The sequence below is a fragment of the Pyxicephalus adspersus genome, chromosome 11, assembly GCF_032062135.1.
Source record: "Pyxicephalus adspersus chromosome 11, UCB_Pads_2.0, whole genome shotgun sequence".
Classification (NCBI taxonomy): domain Eukaryota; kingdom Metazoa; phylum Chordata; class Amphibia; order Anura; family Pyxicephalidae; genus Pyxicephalus; species Pyxicephalus adspersus.
Window position 1 is genome coordinate 1,619,530 of NC_092868.1, and position 15,775 is coordinate 1,635,304.

General features: G+C 40.8%; 1 protein-coding gene across 1 annotated transcript; it reads left to right on the forward strand.

Moving 5' to 3' along the window:
* Window positions 1-559: 559 nt before the first annotated feature.
* ALDH4A1 (aldehyde dehydrogenase 4 family member A1) lies at window positions 560-13,826 on the forward strand (the record flags this gene model as incomplete). Its single annotated transcript, XM_072425735.1, is given in 13 exon segments — window positions 560-652; window positions 942-989; window positions 1,473-1,628; window positions 1,778-1,927; window positions 3,105-3,179; window positions 5,153-5,340; window positions 5,435-5,508; window positions 6,505-6,701; window positions 7,104-7,151; window positions 9,576-9,728; window positions 10,222-10,343; window positions 11,763-11,881; window positions 12,158-13,826. Coding segments are annotated over 13 exon segments (1,536 nt in total), but the record flags the coding sequence as incomplete, so codon positions are not given.
* Between the last annotated feature and the right edge of the window lie 1,949 nt (window positions 13,827-15,775).

Genomic DNA, 15,775 nt, shown 5'->3' on the forward strand with positions numbered 1-15,775 from the left:
TCAAAACATTTGCAAGCAAATCACTTTGAAGAAATCCATTCCTGGTTTGCCGGATCACCCAGCTTCAAAGATGAAAGTGTATTCTCTCCAGCCTTAGGAGAGCTTTAATAAATCAGGCCCACAGAATATAAAATAGCTCGCAGTGAATCAAGTGAATGCAATGTAGCAACCAGCAAAATCCCAATATTTTTCACCATTGTTGCCTTGCACAAGAACATTTGTCAGATAAGCCGTATCCCACCTCTCTGGCCTGGGAAGAATTCAGCAGACACAGCTGTCCCTGTTGTAATATTTGGCTCCTGAGACTTTCTCCAGGTTAATCAGATGATTCTGCTAACCAAATTCCCAGCCAGATATTGTCAATTATTTACCACTGATCCGCTGACTAAGCATTCTCCCATCTGCTCGGGGTCACAGCAGTTGTCACTTAAAATGACCCTTTTCTACATAAAAAGACTTTGTTGCCTAGCAGGGGGCTTTCCTAGGACCGGGGGTACAGCTTATGCCCCACAAATGTCAAAGACTAACATGCCGACCTGACTTTTCTTTTTTGTGTTAGGCGTTACAAGAACTTAAAGACAAGACGGAGGAAATCCCGTGTGTGGTTGGAGGAGAAGCGGTGTGGACCAAAGATGTCAGATACCAGGTTTCGGTAAGCTTTCTTATTGGGGTGCAGGATTACATGATTACTTGCGTTTGCACAATAAATGCAATGTGTGGCGGAATTCTACCTAAATCCCTGTGATGAGTATAAAGTTCTGGTCTCTGAATAATTCATTAAAAAAAAGATTGTGAGCCCCTTTGAGGGACAGCTAGTGACATGACTTTGGACTTTGTACAGCGCTCCGTAATATGTCGGCACTATATAAATACTGTGTAATAATAAAAAGGTTTGAAACTATTGTGCCTTGTGTGACTAAAGCATTGTTATTTCTTTTCAGCCTTTTAATCATTCACACAAAGTTGCCAAATACTGCTATGCAGACAAGGTAAGGACACCAGAAGTTTTAATTGCTGCCCTTATGTTTTCCAGCATCCTTCCCCTATCCCCTATCTTCCCTGATCCCAGATTTATATAATGAATATATCTTCATGCTTTATTTCTTCATTTTATTATCTGCTTCTTAGTTCTGACTGTGTGTGACTTATTTCTGTGAATTTGTTATATACACTAAAATTATAATACATGGTAGCTAGCACTCTGACCTTTGCAGCGCTCGGTCCCAGGTTGGAATCTCAGCCAGGACATTATCTGCATGGAGTTTGCAGGTTCTTTCCATGTTTGTTGTTATTCATTGTCACTGGACCTGGAAGGCAAAATGTCTTCAGGGCTGGAGCTGAATGGAGAGCAAATCTTCCTTTTGCAGATGGAATCTTTCCATTCTATGTAGTAAATTATATTATTTAGCATATTGGCTTTTAATTATTTATTTGTAAGGTACATATGGTGACAACTGAATTCTCCATCACAGGAACTTCTCAACAAAGCCATCAACTCTGCTTTATCAGCCCGTAAGGAATGGGACCTAAAACCGGTTGAGGACCGTGCTCAGATTTTCTTTAAAGCCGCAGATCTTCTCAGTGGCCCCAGAAGAGCCGAAGTTCTGGCCAAGACCATGATTGGACAGGTAAAACTTTACTGGATTACTGATTGGTGGAGTCTGAAATCCTGACATTAAGTTATGTGAACAATGCCGACTGGTTCCCATCAATGTCTGAAATGTGATTATTTTGTCATTTTTACCAGTGATAATATAGTTTTTGTTTCCTCTCATAGGGTAAAACCGTAATTCAGGCCGAAATAGACGCAGCCGCCGAGCTCATCGACTTTTTCCGCTTTAATGCCAAATTTGCTTTGCAGCTGCAACACGAGCAGCCAATCAGCGTGCCCATCAGTACCAACACAATGGCGTTCCGGGGCCTGGAGGTACAGTAACACGCAGAGGTGATGATTTGTGGGCATATGTAATATTCCAATCAAGGTGATAAACTAGACCCAAAATTATGGGTACCCCCTCCCCCTGTTACAGAATAATACAGATATTATTCATGCCAACCTTTAGAGTAACAGATCAAAACATCTGGGCTCAGAAAGCAGGTTTTGTGGGTAAAAGATTAGTTTAAAGTTGAATAAATACTATACAGAGTTCCACTGTCACATTAGAAATATTATACCAGTGTTCTCCCGGCCCCTTTTAGCTGGGTGCACCACCTGGCACATTTCAGTAACCACCCGGCTATTTTTGGGTGGTTACTGAAGAGTTGAGTCACAATACAGTGGCTGCCAGCACCTACAGCTTCCCCTCACCCAGCTTAAAAAATGTCACGGTTGAACATTGTATACACATAAAATGTTGCAATGTCAATCATTCATGAGTTGGGGAAAGTTTTTTTACACTGACGCGTTTCGCCATATTAGCTTCTTCAGAAGAGATGTAAATAGTTATCTGTTACATCTATAAATGATCCAGTGAGTTTCTAAGGCTTAGTTAAAGTGTGATGCCAGAACTAGAGGAGAGTTTCACTGATCAATCCAATTCATTATAAAGATCAGTTAATGGAATGAATTTCTTCTCCAAAAACCAAGTGCATTTAATAAATAGGGAAAGATGAAGCAGATTCTGTGAGTGGGAAGTAGCAGTCAATGTTTCTGTCAGCTCTCCCCTAATTCCTACCGCTGTGTGAGGTTAGGTATTGGGAGAATATCAATTCTAAAACATCATATATGTATCATGGTGTATTTATATAATTGTATCATTGTGTATTTGTATCATTGTATGTATGTATCATTGTGTATTTGTATCATATATGACAAAATGATACGTATATGATACAAATACATGATGATACATGATGATACATATATGATACAATGATACATATATGATACAAATACACAATGATACATATATGATACAATGATACAAATACACAATGATACATATATGATACGTATATGATACAAATACATGATGATACATATATGATGATCTTGTTCTGTGCCTGCTGCTCGATGCCATGTTTGTCCTACCCTGGCAGAATATATTGTGTATCTCGTGTTCTGTATACACACCTAATCCACGTCTGTTCCATCTCTCTATCAGGGATTTATTGCTGCCGTGTCTCCATTTAATTTCACCGCCATTGGAGGAAACTTGGCGGGTGCTCCGGCCCTAATGGTAAGTGTGCAGATCCCACTGATCCTAGTTAAAGCAAAACGCTGATAGATACAAAAAGCTTTCAGATCTATGGAAAGTCTGCACATCGGGTTTGTGCTATGATGATCACAATGGTCATATACCTAGTTTCTGTACCTTTGCATTCAAGTTCTGATTCAGTACAATGTGGTAATAAAAGACTTCATATCAGAAATAAACAGCAAACCCTCCAAACCTGTCCTGTACAACTCCTCCGGTATGCAGTGCTTTTCTTAGCATGTTTCAGACATTGGGCTTGATTTATTAAAGCTCTCCAAGGCTGGAGAGGATACACTTTCATCAGTGAAGCTGTGTGATCCAGCAAACCTGGAATGGATTACTTTAAAGTAATTTGCTATCTTCTTGCAAATGTTTTCAATTAAAGAACTGTTTTTATGGCCATACATAATTACAATCTGATTGTAATTTTTTTTTAATATTTAAATCTGATTTATAAGGAAGGGGAGGGGGACCTGATAGAATATTACATAAACAGATCAATACGGTGGTGCAGAGCCGATCATGCACGTTACAATCTGATTTTAAAACATATCTACTTTTCATCTAATAACAAATCTATATGACCTTTGTGCTAAAAACAAATTAAAGGGATTGTTATGCAAGATCTAAATCTGAAGGAATTTGTACAATCACAGTGCTCTCCACAGAAATATTTTAAAGCTGGGAGGAGGAAACGGTGCCGGGTGGTACAAAAGTGTGCAGGGTAACACATGACAAATTGATTGTTGCCATAAGAATCCAGTGACCCCTATATTTATATCAGCTTTTTACTGCCCCCTATACTTTGTTCACACTTTTTAATATCCACTCCCTCTTGTTATGCCCTATTTTTTGATTGTGTTTGTATTGTGACCCAATTTTTTTAGAAACTACCTAAAAACTGCCGGGTGGTTACTGAAAAGTGCTGGGTGGTGCACCCAGCTAAAAGAGGCTGGGGAGAAAACTGCAATCAGATTGTAATGTGTGTCCAGCTTTATTTTTGAAGTTCTCCTAACATAATGCTTGTACAGGTCTTATATGTAATATGCCTTTAGAAATAAAATTATATTTTTCTTTGTAATGTGAGGAATAATTACAGAGCATGTTCCCCTGTTGTATAACATGTAGCCGGTAATCTCTGCACATGAGATCAGATGTCCCCTAATGTCTGAGAAAGCCCTTCAGAAATACAGTAATCATCTCAGTTGGATAATCCTGAAACGAGTTCCTATTATTCTCACATATTTTATCAGTGTTTCATCCACAATGTGTTTTGCTGCTTTGGGGAGAGATAAATATAATATAGAACTCTCTTCCGACAGGAGGGTTTGTCACCTCCAGATAAATAGGGGTTAGAAAGCCAGTGAACCTTGGAGGGGGGGGGATAATCAGGTTCAGGTGTGCTCTTTGAAGTGTCATGACAAGCACACATTAGGTGTTGTGTGTTATTAAACAGTTATTTGCAGCTGCTGTATTCTATAGTAACTAGAATTAACCTGCACACATTGAAATACACTGAGATTATGTGTGTGATGGGAATATCTGCCTGTCAGACATCCTCTAATTAGCTTCTCCTGTGTACTTCAGGAAAGAGAAAGAGGGATTTTCTTGTTGCCACAAAATTTTATACATAATTGTAGTAGTACACCGAATACAAAATTATGCATTATAAATGCGTCCCATCTACCCGTTACAAATTATTCCTAGGACATAATACTATACATAGAATAACCGCACAGCGTGGGATGATCAGCACGTGATTCTGAATTGTAATTTAGGAGTCAGCCACCTTTGTACTTCAAAAGAGTTTGCATGTCATTGCTTTTCAGTGAACTTTATAACTACCCATTATTCTTCTGCAACTTTGGGCTTTTATCCCTCCAAGTATCACCTCCTTGTGAAGTTTTTCTCTATTGGATGCATTTTTATAAATCTACGGTCTGTTCCCATGGCAGGGTAATGTGGTCCTGTGGAAGCCCAGCGATACGGCCATACTTTCCAGTTACACGGTGTATAATGCCCTCCGGGAAGCCGGTCTACCCCCCAACATTATACAGTTTGTTCCGGCAGATGGCCCGGTCTTTGGAGATACCATCACCAGCTCGGAACACCTCAGCGGAATTAATTTTACAGGGAGCGTGCCGTAAGTTCCAAAGATTTATTTATTTGAGGAAGATATGGTTATTGATTTTTTTTCTGCGCTGCTAAGGTAATAGAAAATGTTTATTGATTCCTAGAACCTTCAAGAGGCTCTGGAAACAGGTAGCTGAGAACTTGGACCGATACAGAACTTTCCCACGTCTGGCTGGAGGTGAGCTGGTTTAAATTCAGATATGTGCATGGAGTAAGGTGAGGTAACATTGTCTAATATAGAATATCATCCTAAATGATGACCAATTCTCCACCTTCTACATCAGTATTATTACTACACAATATTTATATAGCGCTGACATATTACGCAGGGCTGTACACAGTCATGTCACTGTCCCTCAAAGGAGCTCACAATCTAATGTCCCTACCATAGTCATAAGGTCACTTTTGGGTGGAAGCAAATTAACCTAACTGCATGTTTTTGGAATGTGGGAGGAAACCGGAGTACCCGGAGGAAACCCACACAAACACAGGGAGAACTCACAAACTCCATGCAGATAGAGTCCTGGCCGAGATTCCAACCTAGGACACAGCGCTGCAAAGGCCAGAGTGCTAACCTCTGTACCCCCATATTTCCCTCCTGACCCATTTACTACAACTGGCTGCCTTGTGGGTCAGTAAAGGAAAGCAGGAATGGTACAAGTACAGAGGCAGAAATGTGGGAAGTTATCCGTTAATAAGAACTCTGCCAACTTTATTGCACTTTGCAAATGGACTTTCAGTGGCATATTTATTAGACTAAAAGCTACAAATAGAAGTTCTAAATAAACCCTGATTTATTAAAGCTCTCCAAGACTGGGGATGATACAGTTTCATCAGTAAAGCCGGGCGATCCAGCAAACCTGGAATGGATTTACTCAAAGTCTTTTGCTATCTTCTTGCAAATGTTTTGAATCCTGGAGCAGATCTATTCCAGGTTTGCTGGGTCACCCAGCTTCACTGATGAAAGTGTATCCTCTCCAGCCTTAGGGAGGTTTAATAAATCAGGCCCAATGAATATGGAATTCATATGTAATATGACAAAGAAAATACGCATATGGGATACTGTGTAATTTTTGATTTCTGATTCATTAAAGAAGACCAATAGCTCCTTAAAATATTTACATAAAACATAACACTGGAGATGACTGGGTTATTGCCTGCTTTTGCTCCCCAGAATGCGGTGGGAAAAACTTCCATTTTGTGCACAACTCCGCTGACGTTGAAAGCGTTGTGTATGGCACCATCCGATCGGCATTCGAATACAGCGGTCAGAAATGCTCGGCCTGCTCGCGGCTCTACGTTCCAGACTCTCTGTGGCCCCAGATCAAAGCCAGGCTGCTGGAAGAACACGCTAAGATCAAAGTGGGAAATGTGAGTGGAGATTTCCCCTCTCGTAAGGGCTCTCTCTTCTTTTTTTTGGGGCTCAGCGGGAGTCTGATGGGATTAGAAGCCGCGTTAGGCCTCTACTAATACCTGCTGAACCATCCGACTCACTTATCCTGTCAAGCACTAAAAAAAAATGGAGGATCTGGGGAATGCAGTAGGAATTTATTGTAAGTAGCCGTTAACCCGATGCGTTAATTGAATGAAGTGTCCTTGTTCACTGTCAGGTGGGAAGTGTAATTTTCCAAGCTGAAGGTTGTGCGAGGATTTAGCCGATGCTTCTGCTCTGCCTTTTGATCCATGACATGCACTTAGGAGATTTGGGGAACATATTAATGAGCTGCACGATGTTGATATCCTCTGATCTGCCTTCTCTGCTTTAATTCCTAGCCCGCCGATGACTTCAGCACCTTCACCTCGGCCGTTATTGATGAAAAGGCAAGTAGTGGGATTTTCAGTTTAATCTGGATTACATATGTCGGGGAAAGTGACCAGTAAGAGCTGCTAGAAACAACCTTCCCCCATCTGCTCTGGTTAAAGTGCAAATACCTTTCTACTTATTGTTTGACAAATGGGATCCTTGAAGGTCAGATAGTTAAGAAGGAAGTCTACTAGTTTAGTCATGCGGCACTGCAGGAGAAATGTTAAAACAATAGAAGCCGTGCTTTTAGTTTATAGTCCTTGTCTGGAACATGAGGCACCATAGGACGCCATTTCCGAAGGTCATGTTAAATGGAAACATTCTAAAATACACAACAATATGTCAGACATTGATATCACAATAACACTTCTCAGCAAAGGATTCTCTCCTCCCTTCCTCTTTGCCTTGGGTCTCTCTCTGAAATTCAAAATAATTTTTACTGGCAAGACTGAGATATGAAATGGTACAGCTAAAGCAAAAGTAAAATGAGGGAATATAAAGATGTCTTAGGATGTAAACCTGGACTATAGTGGGTAAGCAGCTTATAGACAATTATCAGATTATTTTTGCTCCTTTTAATCAATGGCAAGGAGTGACAGTGAGCAATATTTATCATTGTATAGTTATCACTTTCTCTCTGTGGAGCTGAAGTGTGAACAAGAAAGAAATAAGGGAACTGATAGCTGGGCCTTCTCCAGGGTTCCCCGGGCAGGTTTGGCTTTGTTCTCCATGAGTTTCACCTTGTGTCGGCCTGACATGATTTCCAGGTTGTGGGTACTTTATGGGGTCTTTCTGTGTCAGGGCCAGTTTATATTATCTCTGCTGTCACTGGTTTATCTATGAATCGTATGTGGTATATCCACATATTGGTGAACCTTACAACCGAACTATTAGTCCTTCTGAGAAACCTGCTTGACATGTTTGCTTATTTTGGGCTGTAACAGAATTCCCTGTAACCAGTAACTATCCTCTGTCAGGGTCCCCAGGGGTATTTGTAAGTCCACCTTATATCCTTCACAGTCTGGATAATATTCCTTGGTACATTCTAATTATATCCTCTTAGATTGTAAGCTCTTTTGGCAAAGATCGTCATCTTTTCCTCCTGTGGCATTGTTTGTATCTGTCCGTCAGTTCCGACCCCTATTTATTATACAGCACAGTGTTCTCCCTGGCCTATTTTAGCTGGGCGCACGACCCAGCATTTTTCAGTGCCCACCTGGCTGTTTTTGGGTGGTTACAGAATAGTTGGGTCACAATACAGAGGCTGCCACCCACCAATAGCTTCTTCCCACCCAGCTGAAAAACATTTTGGGGAGAATATTGCAGCACAGCGTGATATGTTGGTGCTATATAATTACAGTAAGGTAATAAAATATGGTAGCTTACATGAACTTGTTGCATTATGTGGTGTCAGTTCCTATATTCCTGATGGGTCAATGCTTTGTGGTGTTCTGGTTGTTGCCTTGCAGCAGGTGGTCTTGTCAGCTTTTGCTATCTCTGCAGGTTCACCATAAAGGTTTCATTTATGTGATGACTTTCTACAGAGGTTTCCTAGCTGGGGTCAGCGCATTACAGAGCTATGTGGGATGGGGGACCCTAAAGTCTTTTGGGCGCCAGGTTTTTTGACTTTTAGCCAGGAAATTGATACTCGGTGGTCTTTGTGAACAACCAGAAATGGTCTGCAATATTCTCTTGTGAATTGTTCAGGTTATTTATGTCTCTCCTCCCTTGTCTCTTCCTTCCATCTCTTTCTTCTCCTCCTCTGTCTCTCCCACCACACCTTCCTTTCTTATTTCATTTTTTCACTTCTTTGTTTTTATTTCTTCTTGTATCTTTCACTTTCCATCTCCCTCTATTATTCCCTCTTTCACCCTTCTTTCTCTTTCTGTCTTTACCTTTTACTCCCCACCTCCCTTTAGTATTCCCCTTTTAACCCTCTTTTTCCCTTCTTTCTCTTTCACTCTTTCTTTATCTTTCACTCTCCATCTCCCTCTATTATTTCCCTTTTCACCCTCTATTTCCCTTCTTTATCTTTCACTCTCCATCTCCCTCTATTATTNCTTTTCACCCTCTATTTCCCTTCTTTATCTTTCACTCTCCATCTCCCTCTATTATTTCCCTTTTCACCCTCTATTTCCCTTCTTTATCTTTCACTGTCCACCTCCCTCTATTATTCCCCTTTTCTCCCTCCCTTTCCATTTCTTTCCTCTTCCTTTACCTTTCACTCTCCACCTCCCTCTATTATTCCCTTTTTCCCTTCTTTTTCTCTTCCACTCTCTCCCTTTTATCTCACAAGCTGCTTCTCACCATTGTACACCCTAATAATTACCGCAGCATCGCATACACATAGAAAAGTTATCATCGCACATCCTTTGGAATAACATTGCACTTTTTAATAAATAAATCTAAATCTAAGATGTGAATTGTTCATCTCTTGTCAGTCATTCAGACGGATACAAAGCTGGATAAAACACGCCAAGGAGTCGCCCAACCTCACCATTCTTGCTGGAGGAAACTGTGATGATAAGGTTGGATACTTTGTAGAACCCACAATCATCGAGAGCAAAGATCCCAAGGAGAAAATCATGGCAGAGGTAACGGAACAAAATCTATAAAAGTGATGCAATGGAAATCTTTATGGTGCCCATTGCAGTTAGATATTTGATTTTATCATTTGTACTAATGACAATTATTCAATTGGCTGGTATAGGGAAACACAGGCAACACTCTGTTCCCTAAATGAACACAAATCAGTAATCTCCCCAGCCCCTTTAAGCTGGGCGCTCCACCTGACAATATACAGTACCCACCTGGCTGTTTTTGGGTGGTTACTGAAGAGTTGGGTCACAATACAGAGGCTGCCCCAACCTACAGCTTCTTCTCGCACGGGTTAAAATAAATTATGGGTTGAACACTGGATGGCTAATTGCATCTCCTGTTGGAAACATTTATATCAATTGACTGATAAGTACAGTACTTCAGAAGTGACAGAACTTTTTCAATGGCTTGCACAATGTATAGCATTAATGACACTGACACTAAACCACTGCACAAATGTGATATTAAGGTTTCTCTCTCATATCGCAGGAAATCTTCGGACCGGTACTGACAGCTTACGTTTATCCAGAAAACAAATATAAAGAAGTCCTGAAACTTATAGACTCCACTTCCCCGTATGGCCTCACAGGGGCAGTGTTTGCCCAGGATAAGTAAGTACAGCCATGTGACGCTATGGCACACAACCGGTCATCATGCCACAACTACGATTAGCAAATGTTACAAGGCTGCAGGTTATTAGGCCAAGCAGTAAAATACACAAATAAGCAGCTCTCAACAATTGTTTATCTGCAAAATTTTTAAAACTTTTTTCCAAAGACTGGATAGATAGAGATAATTTTAGGTATTTCTTCTGTATGTGCAGCTCTAAACTTGAAGTAGACCTGTCCTTCGCCTGTACAGGTTCACAGCACCCCCCCCCCAACATAGCATGAACCTTGCCTTCAATCTGCTATTACTCTATTGAGCCACCAGGGGGCAAAGGCAGGACAAACTGCATCTGATAGCTTACACTGGACTGCGGAATCTCTGTACAAAAAAGCTGATAGGCCCAGCCCTGTCACATGACTCCACCCCCACCCACTATTTCCAAAAGCCCGCAGACTTTGTGTTGCTGTCCCAACAAACAAAATGTATTTATTTTTACAATAGAGCACACAAGGAGTCCTGCACAAAGCTAATAATACCTAAAGGTATTCCTTGGTCTCATCTGCAGTATTTTCTGCCAAGTGAAGTTTACCTTTTGGAGGATCGGGAGCATGCAGAGATCTTATCATTCATCCCTTAGCTGATTAAATTGTTGTAAATGAATTTACAGTGCAGAAATACACACTTCTCGGATTATTATACAACTTAATTACAGTCATAAAGGGAGATAGGCCGATCAGGTAGCCAGAGGTCAATAATATTATTGCTGGCTTTGAATACTAATTGACAGGTTAGATTTGTAGGCATGATTTATTACTAAGATACTGACATAATATCAAAGAGAGAGGGAAACCACACTATATTTCCTATATGATAGGTGGATTCTTCTTTTGGTGGACCCCTGTTCTACTAAGATACTGAGTTAATTGTAATGCCTTGATTTTCAGCCTATGCACAATATAAATGCTCTGTTCATGCAACAAATTCTGTTGCAACCCTGTGCAAATGCATTATAAATTTTCCCCTTTTCAATTAACTCAATATATTTGTTTCCTGTTCATTTCATATTGTGACAGTGCAATTTTGATGATTGCCCACTAGGTGGCAGTACGAGTCATTGTTTTAATAGGAGACCTTTAGGGAAATATGGCCGTCTGTTAGCGGATTTCAGAGGAATTGACTGGGGGAATAATTTATACATAGAGCTCTTGGCATGCAGAGAGCAGAGCTTTGAGATGAACTTACCCAATAAAGGCTGTCCTAAAAAAAACCATAAGAGGGACGGATACAAGACCAGTCACCCTGCAATAGAACAAAAAGCAGCAGTAACCGGTCTTTAAAGAAAAGCAAAAATGCTGAATTCTTTGCTTCTTATTGCTATATTATTTCCTATTATTTGTTGATGATGTATTTTCTCTCACAAGAAATGTTATCCAGGAAGCTACCGAGGTTCTAAGGAACGCTGCAGGAAATTTTTACATCAATGATAAATCCACTGGGGCTGTTGTGGCCCAGCAGCCGTTTGGAGGGTCCCGAGCATCAGGTGAGCTGACCAATCAGAAAGCTTCCAGCTATAATAAACAGCAAATCCTCAAAATAAGAATTGCTAATGGTTTGCAGGAAGCATTGCAGACCTGCTAGTTAGAATAACCAAACGTTTTATTATGAAGGTGGAATTTCACCTTTTTATGCCATGATTCTGCAATAGAAATATAGAAATAAAAAGTCCTTGTCCTCTCCTCTTTAATATATCCATGCCGATCCTTCTACCAATACTGCGAGTGATGAATTCTCTGATTTCTTCTTACGATTGTCGCAGGTACAAATGACAAACCTGGAGGTCCGCATTATATACTCCGCTGGACATCACCGCAAGTCATTAAGGAAACTCATGTGCCTCTGACAGAATGGAAGTACCCCTACATGCAGTGAGAACCCCTTTATCAGTGCGGGCCCCCACGTGACATTACAGGGGCCCCACAAGCTCTCCTTCTGTTTTTAACTACTGCACAAAAGGAACAATTTACCTCCAAGACTACTAATTCAGTCATATTTTAATTTAAAAGTATATTTTAGCTAAAACAATGTTTTTTTTAACCATTTTGTATCCTTGTGGACCCCCAAATGAAGATACAGAAGTGGCGTCTGGGGCAAAGCACTGCCGGGGGGTAATGGTCATCCTGCTCAATGAAAACTGAGAGAAACATGGAGGCTGTTCTTGCAAACCTCCACGGAGATCATGCAGAATGGCTTTGATCCTTTTTGAGTCACAGAATAAGAATACAAAGTCTGACCAACATCATTGCCAGCGAGTATATTTCAGGTCAATTGCTTAGCAATGCAAAAGCCAGAGACAGCCAGGAAACCGGAATTTTCAGTAACTTTCATCTATCTCTCAGTACAGATTTACAGGTTTTATAATTAAAACAATCAGATCCCAAGGGCTGCAGCCATTACAGAGAGTGAGATTGCATATATTATACGTATGACTATTAATGGCTCCTTATTTGTTGAACTATTAATTCCAGCAAACCCCTCCAGCCTTCTGGTGTCCTCTCCTACTGAAGGCTCAGTAATTGTGTGATGTGTTCTAAATGAAGTCTTCTTTTACTGTGCTGTGAATTGTGCTTTTTATTTAAATTTTAAATGCCTTTGGGAATAAGTAACTTTCCCGTTTTAATTCTCATAACAAAATTATTTACCATACCGATAGTATAAAGTAACAAGTTTAGGAAGAGTCTGTTGCAATTCAATATACTGCCTCTGGGTGGCACCATTGTAGTCTGCAACGTCCAGACGCAGAGCCCAGTCCCCACAAATTCCTATTTTATAGGAATTGTCAGCACACAGCAAATGGGTAAAAGAAGGCTGAGAAGATTTTCAAAGGCTTTGCAGGCCTGCCAGTGATCAGGGAAGCACAAGTGTGGGTGGAGGGCCCATATCAAAACTGCACTATGGGGGGTAGCTAAGGTTCAGTTGTTTTTAAAATGTATTGGAGGTCTTATGATACCATGCACTGGAATGTACAGCACAGACACGGAGGTGTATAATGCTGTCACCAGTAGAGGGAGCACAATGGGGCTGTCACTAGTAGAGGGAGCACTATGAGGCTGTCACTAGTAGAGGGAGTACTATGAGGCTGTCACCAGTAGAGGGAGTACTATGAGGCTGTCACCAGTGAAGGGAGGAGCACTATGAGGCTGTCACCAGTGGAGGGAGGAGCACTATGAGGCTGTCACCAGTGGAGGGAGGAGCATTATGAGGCTGTCACCAGTAGAGGGAGGAGCACTATGAGGCTGTCACCAGTAGGGGGAGGAGCACTATGAGGCTGTCACCACTAGAGGGAGCACTCAGGCTGTTACAAATTTACATTGTCCGGGTTGAGGTCTCTTCTGTGTCTGGTTAATGGAATACGGGTGTAAGTGACACATGGAATGTTATTTATGGAATATGGAAAAATTGCTAATAAAAATCTGTGCCCTGAATAACCGTGTCCTTCTGGTTAAAATGAGAATCTATTTTCCTGAAGAATAATAGAGAAGGTTTACGATACATCAGCTCTTACATTAGCAAGTCACGTAAGTTTGCATATAGGTTAACATTTCCTTCCTTCAAGGACTGTGTAAAAAAATAGAGGACGGTTCCAGTTCAGATTTGTTTCAAATATTACTAGATGACATCTTTACCTATAGAGATTTCTGAATAGCACTTTAATGGATAGCTATACAGGACGAAGGTATCCCCCCCATATGACTCCGGGTTATGTCAGCGAAGGGTACTAGTGATAGTAGTTTGGTTGGGAGCAGTTTGAGTCCTTCGTCTTGATGGAGGACAAGGAAGAGGCTATGAATGTGAATCCAGAAGCCCCCATTTTGCAGCACTGGGACGATCAGGATCTCTAGGTAAAATTTATGGAGGAATTACCTCTAAACAGGAAGCAGGGTTTACATACCAGCACCATATTTGATATAAATTGTAACAAGGAATTAATACAAGAAGAAAGACAGAGTTTTTTTGGGTCAGAAGTGATGATAAATATATAATTAGAGAATTGTTGCATATAATATAACATGTTATTAAATTCATAACAAGTTCACCATACAACTACCTTAATCCATGAAGGGCCAACAAGTAGCACAAAACAATCGACTACTAGCATTACTATTATTAATAAACAGGATTTATATAGCGCCAACATATTACTTAGCGCTGTACATTAAATAGGGGTTACAAATGACAGACAGAGACATAGGAGGAAGAGGAGGCCCTGACCAGAAGAGCTTACAATCTAGGAGGTGGGGGAAGTATCACACAATAGGAGGGAGATATGGAAAGGTGGGAAGTAGTGAGGGTTTAGGGGACAGAAGAAGACGGGTAGGTGAAGCTAAAGCGTTGGAGTTGTGTGTGTGATGAGGTTATGAATGAGAAAGTCATTAGTAGGTCATTGGAGGAGCGAAGAGCGCCGATAGGGGTGGATTTTTCTACCAGGTCAGAAAGGTAAGTGGGGCAAGAACTGTGGAGGGATTTGTGTATCAGGTAGGTAGGTGGGACAAGGACTGTGGAGGGATTTGAGGGCAAAGTGCAAGAGCTTGAATTTGATTCTCAGGTGAAATGGAAGCCAATGAAGGGAACCTCAAAGAGAGGCAGAAGAGGAGTAGTGGGAAGGCTGTGTATCGGGTAGGTAGGTGGGAAGGCTGTGTGTATGAGGTAGGTAGAAAGGTGAAAGTGACAGGACCTGGATGCTCTGAATATGAGGGGTAAATGAGGGTGCAGAAGGTGACGCCAAGACAACATGCCTGAGTGAAGGGACAAATAGTGTCAAACAAACAAGGTAAGTCCTAGGAGTAATAATTTTATCTAGAGCCCTAATATTCACACATGAAGTAGGTGCCAGATACAGGGAAGAAGGATCTTCCTAATAGTACCAATTCACCAATATATGGTTGCAGCCGTCTTTACATTGAAACCAATGCATTTCGCCTGTATTTAGGCTTCCTCAGGATATTGAATGGCTTGCTTAAAAATACCACATTGTGTCAGCCATAAGTTGGTGTATGAATATCTGGACGAACCAAAGGGGGGCTTGATAATTAGTGTTGAATAAGTTGGGAATTCCTGTGAGTACTTAACTCCCTAAAGTGGAGTTTAGGGCAAGGGATTTCTTTTAAATTGGAAGGGTTTTGTCCAAGGATCAGTGCTGCCATGTATTTGGTCCAGTATACCATTAGGCATTTAATGTTAGTAGACACCTCTTCACTTCTATGTAATTTGTTTTATATATAAATTGTAATGAGTTACATTTTAGTTGTGTATTGAATGCTCAGTTGTTCTTCGTGTGTGGCACCAAAGAGCAATGGCTTGTATTGTGGCCATTTGTGTGGTCATATTGGACCCCAAAGTTTACCCAAATTATGATAATGGTGCCAGTTAAAATACC